The following is a 14,469-nucleotide window of genomic DNA, read 5'->3' as shown; positions in this document are numbered from 1 at the left end:
TCTGCTCGAGGAATTTCCCTGGGGCCACACATATCTCATTAATGAGAAAGAATAACCTATATTCTATATGGGAAATATGACATTTGCATGCAGGGAATTCATTTGACATTTTTTAACCAACTGCCAAAGTTTTTATGGATGGATATGAATGGTATACCTGGCTGCTCTAGTCACAATAATTATTGGTCCACTCTTCAATTTTCTGCCCAGAACCATCCTACTGTATCTGATTGGTGTATATTCCCATCAATATAATCTCAGCTCTTTATAAAATCCCTTCACATGCACGCCCTTTTCTTCAGACCCCGCCTTGAGTCCATTCATCTCGGTTGAGATATGGGTGTTGCCCCTGTCAATCAAACTCCTTCTCATCGTAGGCTCTCCCACTGCTCCTCCGCTTCCTGGCGCTGCTGCTGCACCCCTTTCTGACAGCTACTAGTACCGCTTTCTCGAAGGCAACTGGACCGTAGAGAATCCTCGTTGTGGCAGATTAAGAAATAGCCTTTTTTTTGTCGGATTTATTCATTGTCTTACTTCGAAAGTTGTTTATCGGACGAGAGACGGATGGTTTTGGAAGTTGTTCTGAGGGATACGAAAGTGTAAAGGAAGGTTTTCTTTTTTCTTTTTTGACCCAAACACAGTAACATAAGGAGACATATCTACCGTTCATGGCTGCTGGGGAAGGTGCCCAGCTGCCGGCAACAATAGCGGCTAGCCGGTGCGTGGAGAAGTCGCTTGAAGAGGCTGCCGGGAGCGGTGCTCTGAACTTGTCGAACCGTAAATTGAAAGAGTTTCCCCGAACCGCCCGGAACTATGACTTGTCCGATATTACGGCAGCCGGTGAGTTGTTTTTTGTGTCTGTTTTGGTGTAGAAAACGTCTTTTCTTTTCAATTTAGTTGACAATTCATATGATGGGGAGCAACCGTGGACAGTCTTTTGTTAGTGTTTTTTTGTTGTTGTCACCTGCTTGTGTTGTAACTATCGCTAGCTAACAAGCTAACGTTAGCTCCACATCCGTGAGAGAAGACGTAAATAAAAAGTTAAAAGTGTAACGTTACGAGCGAATTCATTCTTTCTCAAGGTTCCTTGACACTGTCTTCATATGTTCGACTGCCAATTCAGCCACAACTTCTTCAACTAACATTTTGTTTATTCTTTCAATTACGGAGATATATTTTTAAATGTTTTTTTTTATTCGAGCTTACATTCTTGTTCTTCTGGGTCATTGGTTGTCAAGTTTAAGCAAAATCCCCATCGCTTCCTGTATGATGGAGTTGCTTGCTGGCCATAATGGTTGTGTATGAGCTTGACAAAATGTCAGTATTGTATATCCTGCTTGAGGTTCCCTTCTTTCATTTTGTCAATTCACAACACTATCACAATGGATTGAAAGGCAATTTTTTAAAATGACAATAACATTGTAAAGTTTAATGGTGCCAAAAATGCCTGTAAGGTTGATTTTGACAGTGCGATCTAAAGGGGAACTAACTCGTCCTCGCTTTGTTGAAAGAAGATTACCCAATCCAGGTTGTAGCCTGAAATCATTCTTATCTACCCAGTGTTTTGAAACAACGCTCCCTTCTGCTGCTTTCTGCACTCTCTGGTAATTATAACCATCTGCTCAAAGGACCTAGACCTTATACAGTGAGGAGAGACATTGGACACACACACACACATACATACATAAATACACACACACACCCAGCTGCCATCTGTAATCCAACAACGGTAATGGATACTGTAGGGATGAATGTATCCAAGGCCTTAGATAACAACACTATCTTGATGTGCGCTTGTTTATACAAAGCGTAGCTCATATTATAAACTAAGAACTAAAGGCAAGCCGACTTGAATTTGTTACAATTTTTATATAAACATTGACATATGTTATTAATGGTGTCCAGTGAGCTCTTCATTGTAACCACCTCCTAATGAAAGCTGGTTATTCATTTTAATAATGTAGTTTTGTCGTGAGATGCACGTTGCTGCGAAGTCTGTTCCAACTCCGTAATACGTCTGTCCTGTTTTCTGTCATCCAATTCAGTGACTTCATTTTTTTCTGGCTGTGTTATGATTACAGTGTTCCCTTTTTGAATTGGTCATAATAACACGTTACTCCAGACTACGTAGCTCATACCTGGTCTTTTAGATAATGGTACTCTTTCAGTTTGAATAAGGTGCTTGCTTGGCACACCCCGCCCCGCCCCTCTCCTCTAATCTGTCTGGATGCACTATGACACAGCATTCCTGCGTGCTGATGTACAGTGAAAGCTTGAGTCTGCAACTTTTATTTCAGCCTGTGTTTTGCTACTGTGTTCATGAGAGATTTAGGCTGGCTCACTATAATTGCCAGTGGTGAAATAGACAGTGGTGTGTGTGTGTGTGTGCGCTGGTTAGTGGGACAGGTTGGGGTTTGACAGGCAGGTATGGTCTTTCCCCGACTGTGGAGTAAATGTCTTAACTGTAAAACGACGTGCCGTTTTACATCACCAGACTAAACGCAACAACGGGAAGTCCTCAAGAAACAGAAAGGCTGTAATCTTCATAGTGGTTATCATGGATCTCCGACGCCCTGTGACGATGACAAAGTCAGAGAGACGTTTAGATATGTAGTGGACAACTGTAACAGAGAGTCAGAACAGAGGCCTTCTTCATGTCCTATTCCAAACTACTCTTCAGAATAAATGACACCTGAAAGTAGCCTGATTGATAAGGGTGGATGGATAAGGGATTATTAAAGTTCCTGAGCTAGTGCTATGGGTTGAAGTGTGCAGAATTGGGGACAAGGTCCCAAGCAGGCCCTATGGTGTTTATGATAACAGTGACGGTCTCCCTCTCTGTTATCCCCCCCACCCCCCCCTCCTCACTCCAGTGTGGAGCAACTTCCCTTCAGGAAGTTCAGGGGTTCAGTCCCCGCCCCTCCTCTTCCTTACACAAGCGCACATGCTCTTTGGCTCCTGTAGGAAGGATAGTGTTCTACCAAGCCAGCGAGCAGAGCAGGCCCATCCAGGAGAACAAACCCCAGCTGTGTGCCCCTCTCTCTGGCTGCAGCCCTCTCCCTGCACCCCCTCCCAATAAGACCCTGAAATAATACTGATCTAGACCCAGATTTCGGTAGCCAGTGTTGTGCAGTGGCATTTTAATAATTACCGACGGCGGTGTTTCGGGCCGCCCAAGCTGACATTGTCTAGCAATAACCCAAACAGAATTAAACCTATGAAATTCTGAACACAGCTTGCAGGGTACAGTGAAAGGTTAGGTTTTATGTGACCTGAGCCCCTCAGCCTCCTAAGTCTGAACAGACATTGAAAACTGCTCACAGCCTAACCCAAATTATGAACACAGCTTGCAGGGGACAGTGAAAGGATAGGTTTTATGTGACCTGAGCATGCCACCGTTCAAATCAAATGTTATTTTTGTCACATGTTTCATAAACAGTAGGTATAGACTAACAGTGAAATGCTTACTGACGGGCCCTTCCCAACATAAGGACAATTGGAAAAATAACATGAGGAATAATAATAACACAATAAATAAATACACGATGAGGAGCGATAACTTGGCTATATACACGGGGTACCAGTACCGAGTCCATGTGCAGGGGTACGAGGTATTTGGTGTAGATATGTACATGAGGGTAGGGTTAAAGTGACTAGGCAACAGGATAGATGATAGACAGTAACAGCAGTATTTGATGAATCAAAGGAGTTAATCCTGGTAGCAATTGGTTAGCTATTTTAGCAGTCCAGTAGCAACAGTAGTAGGCTCATGTTGTTTCAGGGAGAGCATGACGAGTTAAGAAATAGTTGTTGCTGGGACCTCTATTACACTATCATATGAGCTCTTTTGGGAGAGAGAGAGAGAGAGAGAGAGAGAGAACCCTTGCAGCTGAGAGATACATTAATTAAAGGAAGGGGGATGGGAGGAAGGGATGGGCGGAGAGGGGGAGGGAGGCCCTTTGATGGAGTGGGCTGCTTGCATTGTCGTGGTGTGTTCCCTTAAAGGGGTTTTACTTGAGCGGGAAGCCTTTCTCTCGCTCTCTTGAGCCCCCAACCCCCCCTCTCTTTGTCTGAGTCATGGTTTTAACCTGGCTCTCCCAGAGCTCTTCTCTCAAATCCCTCGTGCTCTCTGTCCCTCGTGCTCTCTCTGTTAGTCTCTCTCCCCGTGCTGTCTCTTTCTCTCCCTTGGGCTCTCCCGTTCGATCTATCTCATTCCTCTACCTCTCCTTCCCCCATTCCATCTCTATCGGATCCATAAAGAGCACTGTGTCTGTCCTGTAATGTGTGGTCTGTCCCATTGTTTTTTTGTTTTTTTTTACATGTTGGTCATTTAGCAGACGCTCCTATCCAGAGCGACTTAGTCAGTTCATTCCACTAGGTAGATAGGCCCCTGTGTGGTTGTTTATCACAGTAAAACGTTTATGTAACAGTTACTGCGAACGTTGTCTTGAATATTCTTTCAGTTTTCCTTTCTCCGTGTCTCTGCAGTTACTAGACTTCTAGACGAGTTAGGACATCTCACACACAGAAGAGATGGCATCAGTTTTAATGGAGTGCATATGCTCAAGATCAGTCAAGTCTTGTGTGTGTTCAGGTTTACCGCTCGGTTGGGTGGAGCCTGTCGCCATGGGAACCGTGCCCACACTGAGGAGGTGTACTGGCAAGAGGAACGTTCAAGAATTTTTTTTTTATATTTTTTTTAAACAATCCTTTTTCCTCTCTCCAAAACCGTTTAAATCTTCTTTTGTCCCCCTCCCTGCTCACAAACACCTGTTTTTAAAAGGTGAGCTGCGTTCAGGGGCCGGTGTTTTTGCTCAGTTAACGGGCCTTTTTTGGAGTTTGCTAGTGAAGAAATCTTTGGCTCTTACAAATATATGTGCTCAGGTTGTCAGCTCGTGACTAATGGTGACTCACCACAACACTGAAAACAACTAAGCTAGGATATAGGCCTATAGGAACATTGATCTGTGTGTGTCTGCACAGTATTAACCTCAGTCTCTCCTGTAGTCCAAGGTGAGCTATGACTCTCACTAGTTTTGATCGAACTCGATAGATATTCATTGATCCGTCCACACAAAAGGTGAAAAACCCATTTGATGTCTTCTTATCCAGTTCCTTGTGTCTCCGTCACATGAATGACACTCCAGAGAGAACACTGTCGACCTAGCCTTTTCTGTCGTTTTTGTTGAAGGAAATTAAACTGTCACTTAGCCCAAGTGGCCTAACCGGTCTTTCACCTCCCTCCTAACTTGTTTCCTTGGGCTTGTTCATGAAACTGTTTACCATTGTCAGTCGCCAGTTTCCATGGAGAAGCTAGGGAACGAAAGGAAGGGGATACATCCCAAATGGAGCCCTATTCCCTATATAGTGCACCACTTTAGACCAGAGCCCTATTCTCTATATAGTGCACTACTTTGGACCAGGGCCCTATTCCCTATATAGTGCACTACTTTAGACCAGAGCCCTATTCCCTATATAGTGCACTACTTTAGACCAGAGCCCTATTCCCTATATAGTGCACCCTTTAGACCAGGGCCCTATTCCCTATATAGTGCACCACTTTAGACCAGAGCCCTATTCTCTATATAGTGCACTACTTTGGACCAGGGCCCTATTCCCTATATAGTGCACTACTTTAGACCAGAGCCCTATTCCCTATATAGTGCACTACTTTAGACCAGAGCCCTATTCCCTATATAGTGCACCTACTTTTAGACCAGGGCCCTATCCCTATATAGTGCACCACTTTAGACCAGAGCCCTATTCTCTATATAGTGCACTACTTTGGACCAGGGCCCCATTCCCTATATAGTGCACTACTTTATACTACAGCCCTATTCCCTATATAGTGCACTACTTTATACTACAGCCCTATTCCCTATATAGTGCACTACTTTGAGTCCCGGTCAAAAGTAGTGCACTTTATAGGGAATGGTGTGCTCTTTGGGATGCAGCCATGGACTCTCACCAGCAAAACATGTTTTTTTAAATCTCGCTCGGCTCCCATTTCTGTGAGTATAATGAGCTAAGCTGATTGAAGCTGTACAGTTATTGAAACAGTAGCTTTAATGGGGTTGTTGTGCTAGACCTGCCGACACTGATTTTGAACATGTGTGTTTGCACAGTTCAATTGTGTCTGTGCTGTAGAAGAGGGGAACATCTGTGATCCGTTTCAGGAAGCTACATGTACAGTTGAAGACGGAAGTTTACATACACTTAGGTTGGAATCATTTAAACAGATTTTTCAACCACTCCACAAATGTCTTGTTAACAAACTATAGTTTTGGCAAGTCGGTTAGGACATCTACTTTGTGGATGACACAAGTCATTTTTCCAACAATTGTTTACAGACAGATTATTTCACTTATAATTCACTGTATCACACATCCAGTGGGTCAGAAGTTTACATACACTAAGTTGACTGTGCCTCGAAACAGCTTGGATAATTTCAGAAAATGATGTCATGGCTTTAGAAGCTTCTGATAGGCTAATTGACATCATTTGAGTCAATTGGAGGTGTACCTGTGGATGTATTTCAAGGCCTACCTTCAAACTCAGTGCCTCTTTGCTTGATATCATGGGAAAATCAAAAGAAATCAGCCAATACCTTGGGAGCAATTTCCAAACGCCTGAAGGTACCACGTTCATTTGTACAAACAATAGTATGCAAGTATAAACACCATGGGACCAGGTAGCTGGCATACCGCTCAGGAAGAAGACACATTCTGTCTTCTAGAGAGGAACGTACTTTGGTGCAAAAAGTGCAAATCAATCCCAGAACATCAAAGGACCTTGTGAAGATGCTGGTGGAAGCAGGTACAAAAGTATCTACATCCACAGTAAAACAAGTCCTATATTGACATAACCTGAAAGGCCCCTCAGCAAGGAAGAAGCCACTGCTCCAAAACCGCCATAAAAAAGCCAGACTACGGTTTGCAACTGCACATGGGGACAAAGACTTGTACTTTTTGGAGAAATGTCCTCTGGTCTGATGAAACAAAAATAGAACTGTTTGGCCATAATGCCCATCATTATGTTTGGAGGAAAAAGGGGGAGGCTTGCAAGCCGAAGAACACCATCCCAACCGTGCACTTCACAAAATAGATGGCATCATGAGGGAGGAACATTATGTGGATATATTGAAGCAACATCTCAAGACATCAGTCAGGAAGTTAAAGCTTGGTCACAAATGGGTCTTCCAAATGGACAATGACCCCAAGCAATCTTCCAAAGTTGTAGCAAAATTAAGGACAACAAAGTCAAGGTATTGGAGTGGCCATCACAAAGCCCTGACCTCAATCCTATAGAAAATTTGTGGGCAGAACTGAAAAAGAGTGTGCGAGCAAGGAGGCCTACGAACCTGACTCAATTACACCAGCTCTGTCAGGAGGAATGGGCCAAAATGCACCCAACTTATTGTGGGAAGCTTGTGGAAGGCTACCCAAAACATTTGACCCAAGTTAAACAATTTAAAGGCAATGCTACCAAATACTAATTGAGTGTATGTAAACCTCTGACCCACTGGGAATGTGATGAAAGAAATAAAAGCTGAAATAAATCATTCTGTCATTTCACATTCTTAAAATAAAGTGGTGATCCTAACTGACCTAAGACAGGGAATTTTTACTGGGATTAAATGTCAGGAATTGTGAAACTGAGTTCAAATGTATTTGGCTAAGGTGTATATAAACTTCCGACTTCAACTGTATGTCTCACTTCACTACTTCACAATGTTGTTGTTTTTTGGTTTATCAAAATATTTTTGGGAGGCAGAAATGCCTTCTGGAACATGTGATCTTTCACGTGCCTTAATAACAAACTTGTATGCCATCTGTAAATGCAAATAAAATAGTTAAATAATTAACGAGCCTAGTTGGTTTAGCCACAGAAAAAGACAGGATCCTTCCCGCTAGCCATGATTGGCTGAGATGGATGGGCTGGACATGCCGAGAGATGAGTTCTGATTGGTCTGCCATGTAGCATTCTCGTCTGTCTATAACATGAGCTGCTAAGTATGTGAGTCTAGCACGGCTTAAAAAAAACAAGTTAATAGCACTATCGACAAAGCTCAGTGAGAAAACGTTGTGATCGTGCCATGCTGTGACTCTCTCTGACTCTGAAAATGAATCAGACTAGTTGGAATTCCGAGTTGGATGACCGTTCAAATAGTTTTAAAATTATTTTCTCTGAGTTTAAAAAAAAGTTCCTAGTTTTGAACGTGGCATTAGAGTTGTGATTATGGTTAATTGTTTAGCTAGCTAGCTAGCTAGCTACATGTCTAAACAAAAATAACACTTTGCAAGTACCGTTTACAGCTTCTGTATCCTGTGCATTTTAAGAATGATCTTAGATTTTATTTGAAAGAGTGTGTGTGTGTGTTTACCAAAGACGGTAATGTGAACAACATGACCTGCACCAGTCAGCGGTGTGAAACGTCAGATTAGGATTAAGATATAGGCCAAGGACTAAATCAAGTGTATTTATACCTGGAGTGTTTCCTTATTGTAGGCTACTACTTTCAACACTTTTAGTCTTGAAATCTTTGGTTGTTTACTACACTACCTCGCTCACTCTGTTTAGCACATGGCCTCACATGTGAACACTTGAAGAGATGGGTGGGGCTGAAGGCTTAAGAGGGTGTGAACGATGCTGAATGGGCGTTGACAAAGAAGAGCTCTCTAGCAGGTGTACCAAAACATTCATCTCAAAAGTGGTGTTACAAGTTGATCAACTTTCAAAGCAGAATTACTTTCTCATTGTCCCTCAACTGCAATGTATGATATGACATGTTCTAGCTCTGAGTCTACTTAACCAATGTAATAAATAAATAAATAACAAATTCATATTTTGCTACATAGACCCAAATCCATGTGGTGGGTCACACTGTCGGTTGGTTGAATCCGTTTCACTTTGAGTGTTTTTATCTCTTGAGCAGTGCTCTGCTTCTCCCCCCACTCTTGCATTTCCCTCACACTGCGGATGTGGGTGTGCATACTCACTCACTTCTGCTTTCTCTCTGCTTTTCTACTGAATCCTCCGTCTCTCTCTCTCTCTCTCTCTCTCTCTCTTTCTTGTTCTCCCTCTCTCGGTCTGTCTCACTGTATCTATATTCTGTATTTATCTTTCTCTCGTTCGTTAGCTTGCTCTCTCTGGCCCTCTCTCGCTCTCTCTGCCCCTCTCTCTCTCTCAGCCCTGTTCTCTCGCTCTCTCTCTCTCTCTCTCTCAGCCCCTGCTCTCTCTCTCGCTCTCTCTCCTCAGCCCTGTCTCTCTCGCTCTCTCTCAGCCCTGTTCTCTCTCGTCTCTCTCAGCCCTGTTCCTCTCTCTCGCTCCTCTCTCAGCCCTGTTTCTCGCTCTCTCTCAGCCCTGTTCTCGCTCTCTTGCTCAGCCCTGTTCTCGCTCTCTCTCAGCCCTGTTCTCGCTCTCTCTCACGTCACGCTGCTCTCTCGTCTCTCTCTCAGCCCTGTTCTCGCTCTCTCTCAGCCCTGTTCTCTCTCTCAGCCCTTCCTTCTCTCTCAGCCCTGTTCTCTCTCTCAGCCCTGTTCTCTCTCTCAGCTCTGTCTCTCTCTCTCAGCCCTGTTCTCTCTCGCTCTTGCTCTCTCTTCTCTCTCGCTTCTCAGCCCTGTTCTCGCTCTCGCTCTTGCTCTCTCTCTCTCTCGCTCTCAGCCCTGTTCTCGCTCTCAGCCCTGTTCTCTCGCTCTCAGCCCTGTGCTCGCTCTCGCTCTCGCTCTCTCGCTCTCAGCCCTGTTCTCTCTCTCAGCCCTGTTCTCTCTCTCTCTCTATAAGGGTTAGGGTTAGTAAATCCTGTTAGTCGGCTCTCTCTCTCAGCACAGCAGATGGTGAGGGGAATCCCTTTCGTTCCCCGGGGGAATTAAGGAAAGATGAAGATACTTGGGTTCAATGTCCTCCAGCCCCATAGATACAGAACTACCAGGGGTGTATTCAGTCAGCGACGTGAAACCGTGGCAACTTCACAGATAGGAATAGAACAGACATGATTCCTTATTCTACCTGACAATCCAAATCTGTTTTAATCTACACCATTTCTATCTGCACATTTCTGCAACGGTCGTCCTGAACCGTTGCACTTTTCAACGACCTCATCACTGTGTGTTTCGATGTATCTCTGTGAGGTTGCCAGGTTTGAAAGGTCCTCCCTCCCCTCCCTCCCTCCGGTGTCATAGATACTGCTGCAGTGCCCTGGGCTCCGCTGAGTAATTCTTAGAATAAAAGGTTGTTGTCTGGCAACCGAACAAGTTTAACCCCAAGTAGCTTTTTGACAGTTTTTTTTCTTTTTTTCTTCTTTCTGTAAGTAGTCATTTCATGTCTGTACACCCTGTAGGTTTCTAGAGTGGTAGTCATCGAGGCTAGCTAGTCAGTTAGTCACACGGACTATCTCTAGGGCTTTTCTAGGCCACTCTGACCTAGGATCCGTCAAATGGCACCCTATTCGCTACCGTATGTAAATGCAGTCCCAGTCTACTTGACCACCGGTCAGTAAACCAGTGTATGTTGTACAGACCTGTTCTCGTTCACTACAGCCCATGTCTGCTGAACACGTGCCCCGTCACCCTGTCATTGTCCCGCTGTGCTGGAGTCTCCCATGGTGGTGCACAAAGCACATTCTGTCAACTTGGGTAATAGCCTAGCTACTATTGCATTAGCCTAGGACAGTTTCTCTTGGGGATGGGCCTGTAAGCCAACCATTTAGGTAATGGCCCTATCTGAAAGCCCTGTGTTTGTCTGTCAGTGCACTGTTATAAGCAGTGTGTGTGTGTGTAAATATGAATTGAATGGACTTGCGTGGAGCGGTATAGTCTCCTGTTCTAGTCTGATCTGTTCTGAATAATGAAAGCAGGCGCTGTGTGTGTCTCTGCCGTCTTATGTAACTGAAAGCCATAAGCTTCCTGGAGTGTTGACTTTGGTGTGTCCAGATGGTTTATTCACTGGGGCTCTGTGCCACATGAGACCGCAGGGCCGGCTGCGTTTACAGGGAGTGTGTGTGTGTGTGTGTGTGTGTGTGGAGAACCAGACCTCACCAGCAGCCCTACAGACGGCATACCATAGTTTTAGTTCAGTCAGACAGGACATTGAAAATTACAGGGCTTCCACAGGGAGGATAATGAATTCACTTTCTGTTCATCAAACCAACACTACACACACACCATAAATCTTCAGTAACCTTTTTTACAACTCTCAATAACCCCGATTTTTGGATCTAAACTGATCAGATTAAATAAGTCGTGTAGCAACAGCTAGGGCGTGAGTGAGGGAGTGTATTTGGCGACACACACCTGTTTTCCATTGGAACCAAAGCAACAGCTACTTCCTGCTAGAGACCAGGGGATACAACAGTTGTTGACAGTGACGTCAAATCGTACCCCCACTGTTCTCTCCTCTCCTGCTGCTACTGCTTAACCAGTTCTGACACCACGCTCGCTAGCCAACAGTCGTCATGGTGATTTGGAGGGGTGTTCACACTTTCCACATCGTCCGTCCGTCTGTCTGTAACATTCCTCTGCTGTTCCGTCCGTGGGGTTTGATATTTCACTTGCACGTTGTGACATTTGGTACGTTTCCTGTGTGGCAGAACTGAGATGATAATGCACTCTGCATGCAAGCTAGTCTGTTGGATCAATATGTTATTTTAGTGAGTTTGCTGTCCTCGTCTGGTCTGATAGCAGATCAATGTGTGCTCCAGCCAACTCCTCTGTTGTCATGCACAGATGTTTGTCATGACAACGATTGACAGTTGTCTAAAGCAGTTGACTTTTAGATGAAAAAATAAATAAAAAATGTGTTCAAAATTACACAATACAGAATTGAAATGACACATTATCCGTCATAACGATAGAAAACAAAATAGACTTTTGTACAAACAATATAACTATGTACATAGGCTACTGTCAGGAGGTCATAATTATGAGTGGACAAAATGAATCCTACACGGAGGAAGTAGTGGTTCACAATACAGTAACTTTACACAATACAGTAACTTTACACAATACAGTAACTTTACACAATACAATGACTTTACACAATACAGTAATGATATTCTCAGAAAATAAAACTAGGTCCATTGTGCCATGACGTTGGCCTGGGGGTAGGTTTATGATCCCACCCCCCCCCCCCTCCCCCCCCCCCATAAATATCGTTCTCCACTTCCCTCTCTTGACTCTCCTGAAGGACTCTTGACGAACATTTGTTACAACATATAGCAGTCTGGGAACATCACAACGGTTGCCGTGGGTGCCGGGGGAGGAACCCATTATTTCCGTAATCCAACCAGTTTGAAAATTATGCGTTGGTACTTAATGAATATGAAATGTCAGTTCAGGGTTGTCCATCTGAGACATTATTTTTGATGATACGACGACATAAACTGTATCTTGGAAAAGTTCTACGCAATTCTAGTTATCAGATTCACATGGAATTGTTATGCAATTGAATGTTTTTTAAGTATGGAAACTATTTGTGAAAGATTAAATGTAATTTTAGCTTCCAAACGAGAAATTGGGTTTTCATAAGGTTAGAGCTCTGCTCCATCAGTGCCCCTGTGAAGAGACATGGGTTATAAACTATGAAACATACCCTTCTCTCCCTCCACTATATAAGCCCTTTACGAAAATATAACTTTCTGTTCCGGGTACATTAGGGCGACGGTCCGATGTTAAAAGGGCTCAGATAATAACCTAACGAAATTAGCATCGTGATTCAATGTGAAGTTGACGATCGACACGCCAAACGGATGATTTTTGACCATACCAGCCAGAATATAGCATGAGCTTAAAGTATGGCAACTTGGTATGAACTTTGAACTCTTATTCACTAAAGAAGTGATGCCTCCTAGCCGTTGCGTTAGCAACCGCAGCTGTAAACGTGGGCTAGGAAAGGACGGACAAAGGAACTATTCTAACAAACTAGACGATACTACCAAGTATCCAGTCTACCAGAAGATCTCTGGTGGGCAACACGGCCAGCATCTATGACCAACCTACCGAAGCACAGCTCAGAGTAAATATTTATTGCATTCTCCTTTTTCAAATGGGCGGTAATTTAGAATGCATAAGATACTGTATTTACGATAGCATAGCTTCTCCCTTTGTTCCTCAGTCTTCCCGCTCTTTCACTCAAACCCAACCCCCTTTCCTTTGTGTAACCAGCAGTCATGTCGGCTCCGTCCACCAGGGACGTTTTCTGTATGACATAATATCCATTCTGTGTTTATGTAATTCTGTGTGATTATTTAGGTATTTAGTAAATAAATAATTAAACCAAAGTTTGTATTGCTGATTTCAACTTGTTAGCCAGGGTTCGTGAAGATAACCAAGAATTCTACGATGTTCAGATGAGACTAAACAAGGTGACGATTAATATTGATGTAAAAGACTACTAGGTCTTAGAGTATATTCGGAAGACAACAGCTCAATAAACATTCTTTCGTGGTGCCCCGACTTTCTAGTTAATTATCTACCTGATTAGCTTAATCAGGTAATATTAATTACAGAGAAATGATTTTATAGAATAGCATGTCATATCACTTAATCCGGCATAGCCAAAGACACGACAATTGTTTAGTGTCGAGTTGTTCACATTAGTTAGTATTACATAGTTGGCTACGTCTCATGCTTCAACTGTGGAAGCCAAGGCATTTAAAAAATGTAAAAATAATAAAATGTAATCACGGCCACTGATCGCTCTGTACGAATAATACCCTGAAAATATACTAATGGTGTTTTTTGAGGTGAGAAGATTGTAGGGGACAGTAAAGCACTGGGGAGGACCTATTCTGTACAGCCTGCTGTACATGGATAGAGATCTTATCTTTATCTGAGCCATTCTGGCGTCTGACCACAGCGCCGTCAAGGCTATCCCCAATTTTAAAGTAGTCCTTTTTCTTCATCTTTTGTGTTTTGGAAAAAGCGTAAACTTCATATTGGTGATTTACTAAAAAAAAAGTGTTTTATTTATTTTTTAAATGTCCTGAGCCAAATTAATCTATTTGTGATAAAGCTTCAAGCTATTTACAAACCATAGACAAGCCAATTTGAAGAATCCCCACCCAGTTCACTAATTTAAATCGGTGGAAGCCCTCAATGGCAGTGTCCATGCTAAAACGGGTTCTATCCATCTAGAGATCTGTCTCTATTGGTGAGCTGGAGCTTCACTTCTCCATCGCTGCTGTAGCCTACTTCCCCCTTTTTCCCCCTCCTTTCTTTGTTGCATGCTTCTCACTGACCCTGGGTTACTTTGCATACAAAACGCTGAGACACAGGTGAAGGGACTGCAGGAGAGTGGGAAGGAGGGGAGAAAGAGATTTGTGGAGAGGAAGAGAGACTTTAAGGCCCTGGCCTCTGGAATGTTTGGATGGCCATATCCCACAGGTTGACCCCTGCTTCGCTGACGTTCCAATGGCTCCAATCTGACTTGGATTAGGCCTCTCCCCCCCCTAGCCTGCCACTCTCCCCCCCC

At 43.6% G+C, this 14,469-nt stretch overlaps 1 protein-coding gene across 1 annotated transcript in view; it reads left to right on the top strand.

Annotated features, from left to right (window-relative positions):
• The first annotated feature begins 319 nt into the window (after nt 1-319).
• The window catches only part of LOC112072202 (leucine-rich repeat and calponin homology domain-containing protein 4), a 59,569-nt gene continuing 45,419 nt past the window's right edge, over nt 320-14,469 (top strand). Inside the window, 1 exon segment of the mRNA XM_070439696.1 lies at nt 320-844. Coding sequence (XP_070295797.1) covers nt 669-844 — 176 coding nt within the window. The 5' untranslated portion in view covers nt 320-668.

This window comes from Salvelinus sp. IW2-2015, unplaced genomic scaffold (assembly GCF_002910315.2).
Source record: "Salvelinus sp. IW2-2015 unplaced genomic scaffold, ASM291031v2 Un_scaffold1853, whole genome shotgun sequence".
Taxonomy (NCBI): domain Eukaryota; kingdom Metazoa; phylum Chordata; class Actinopteri; order Salmoniformes; family Salmonidae; genus Salvelinus; species Salvelinus sp. IW2-2015.
The sequence above is the reverse complement of the archived record's forward strand: the minus strand, read 5'-3'. Positions and strand labels throughout refer to the sequence as shown.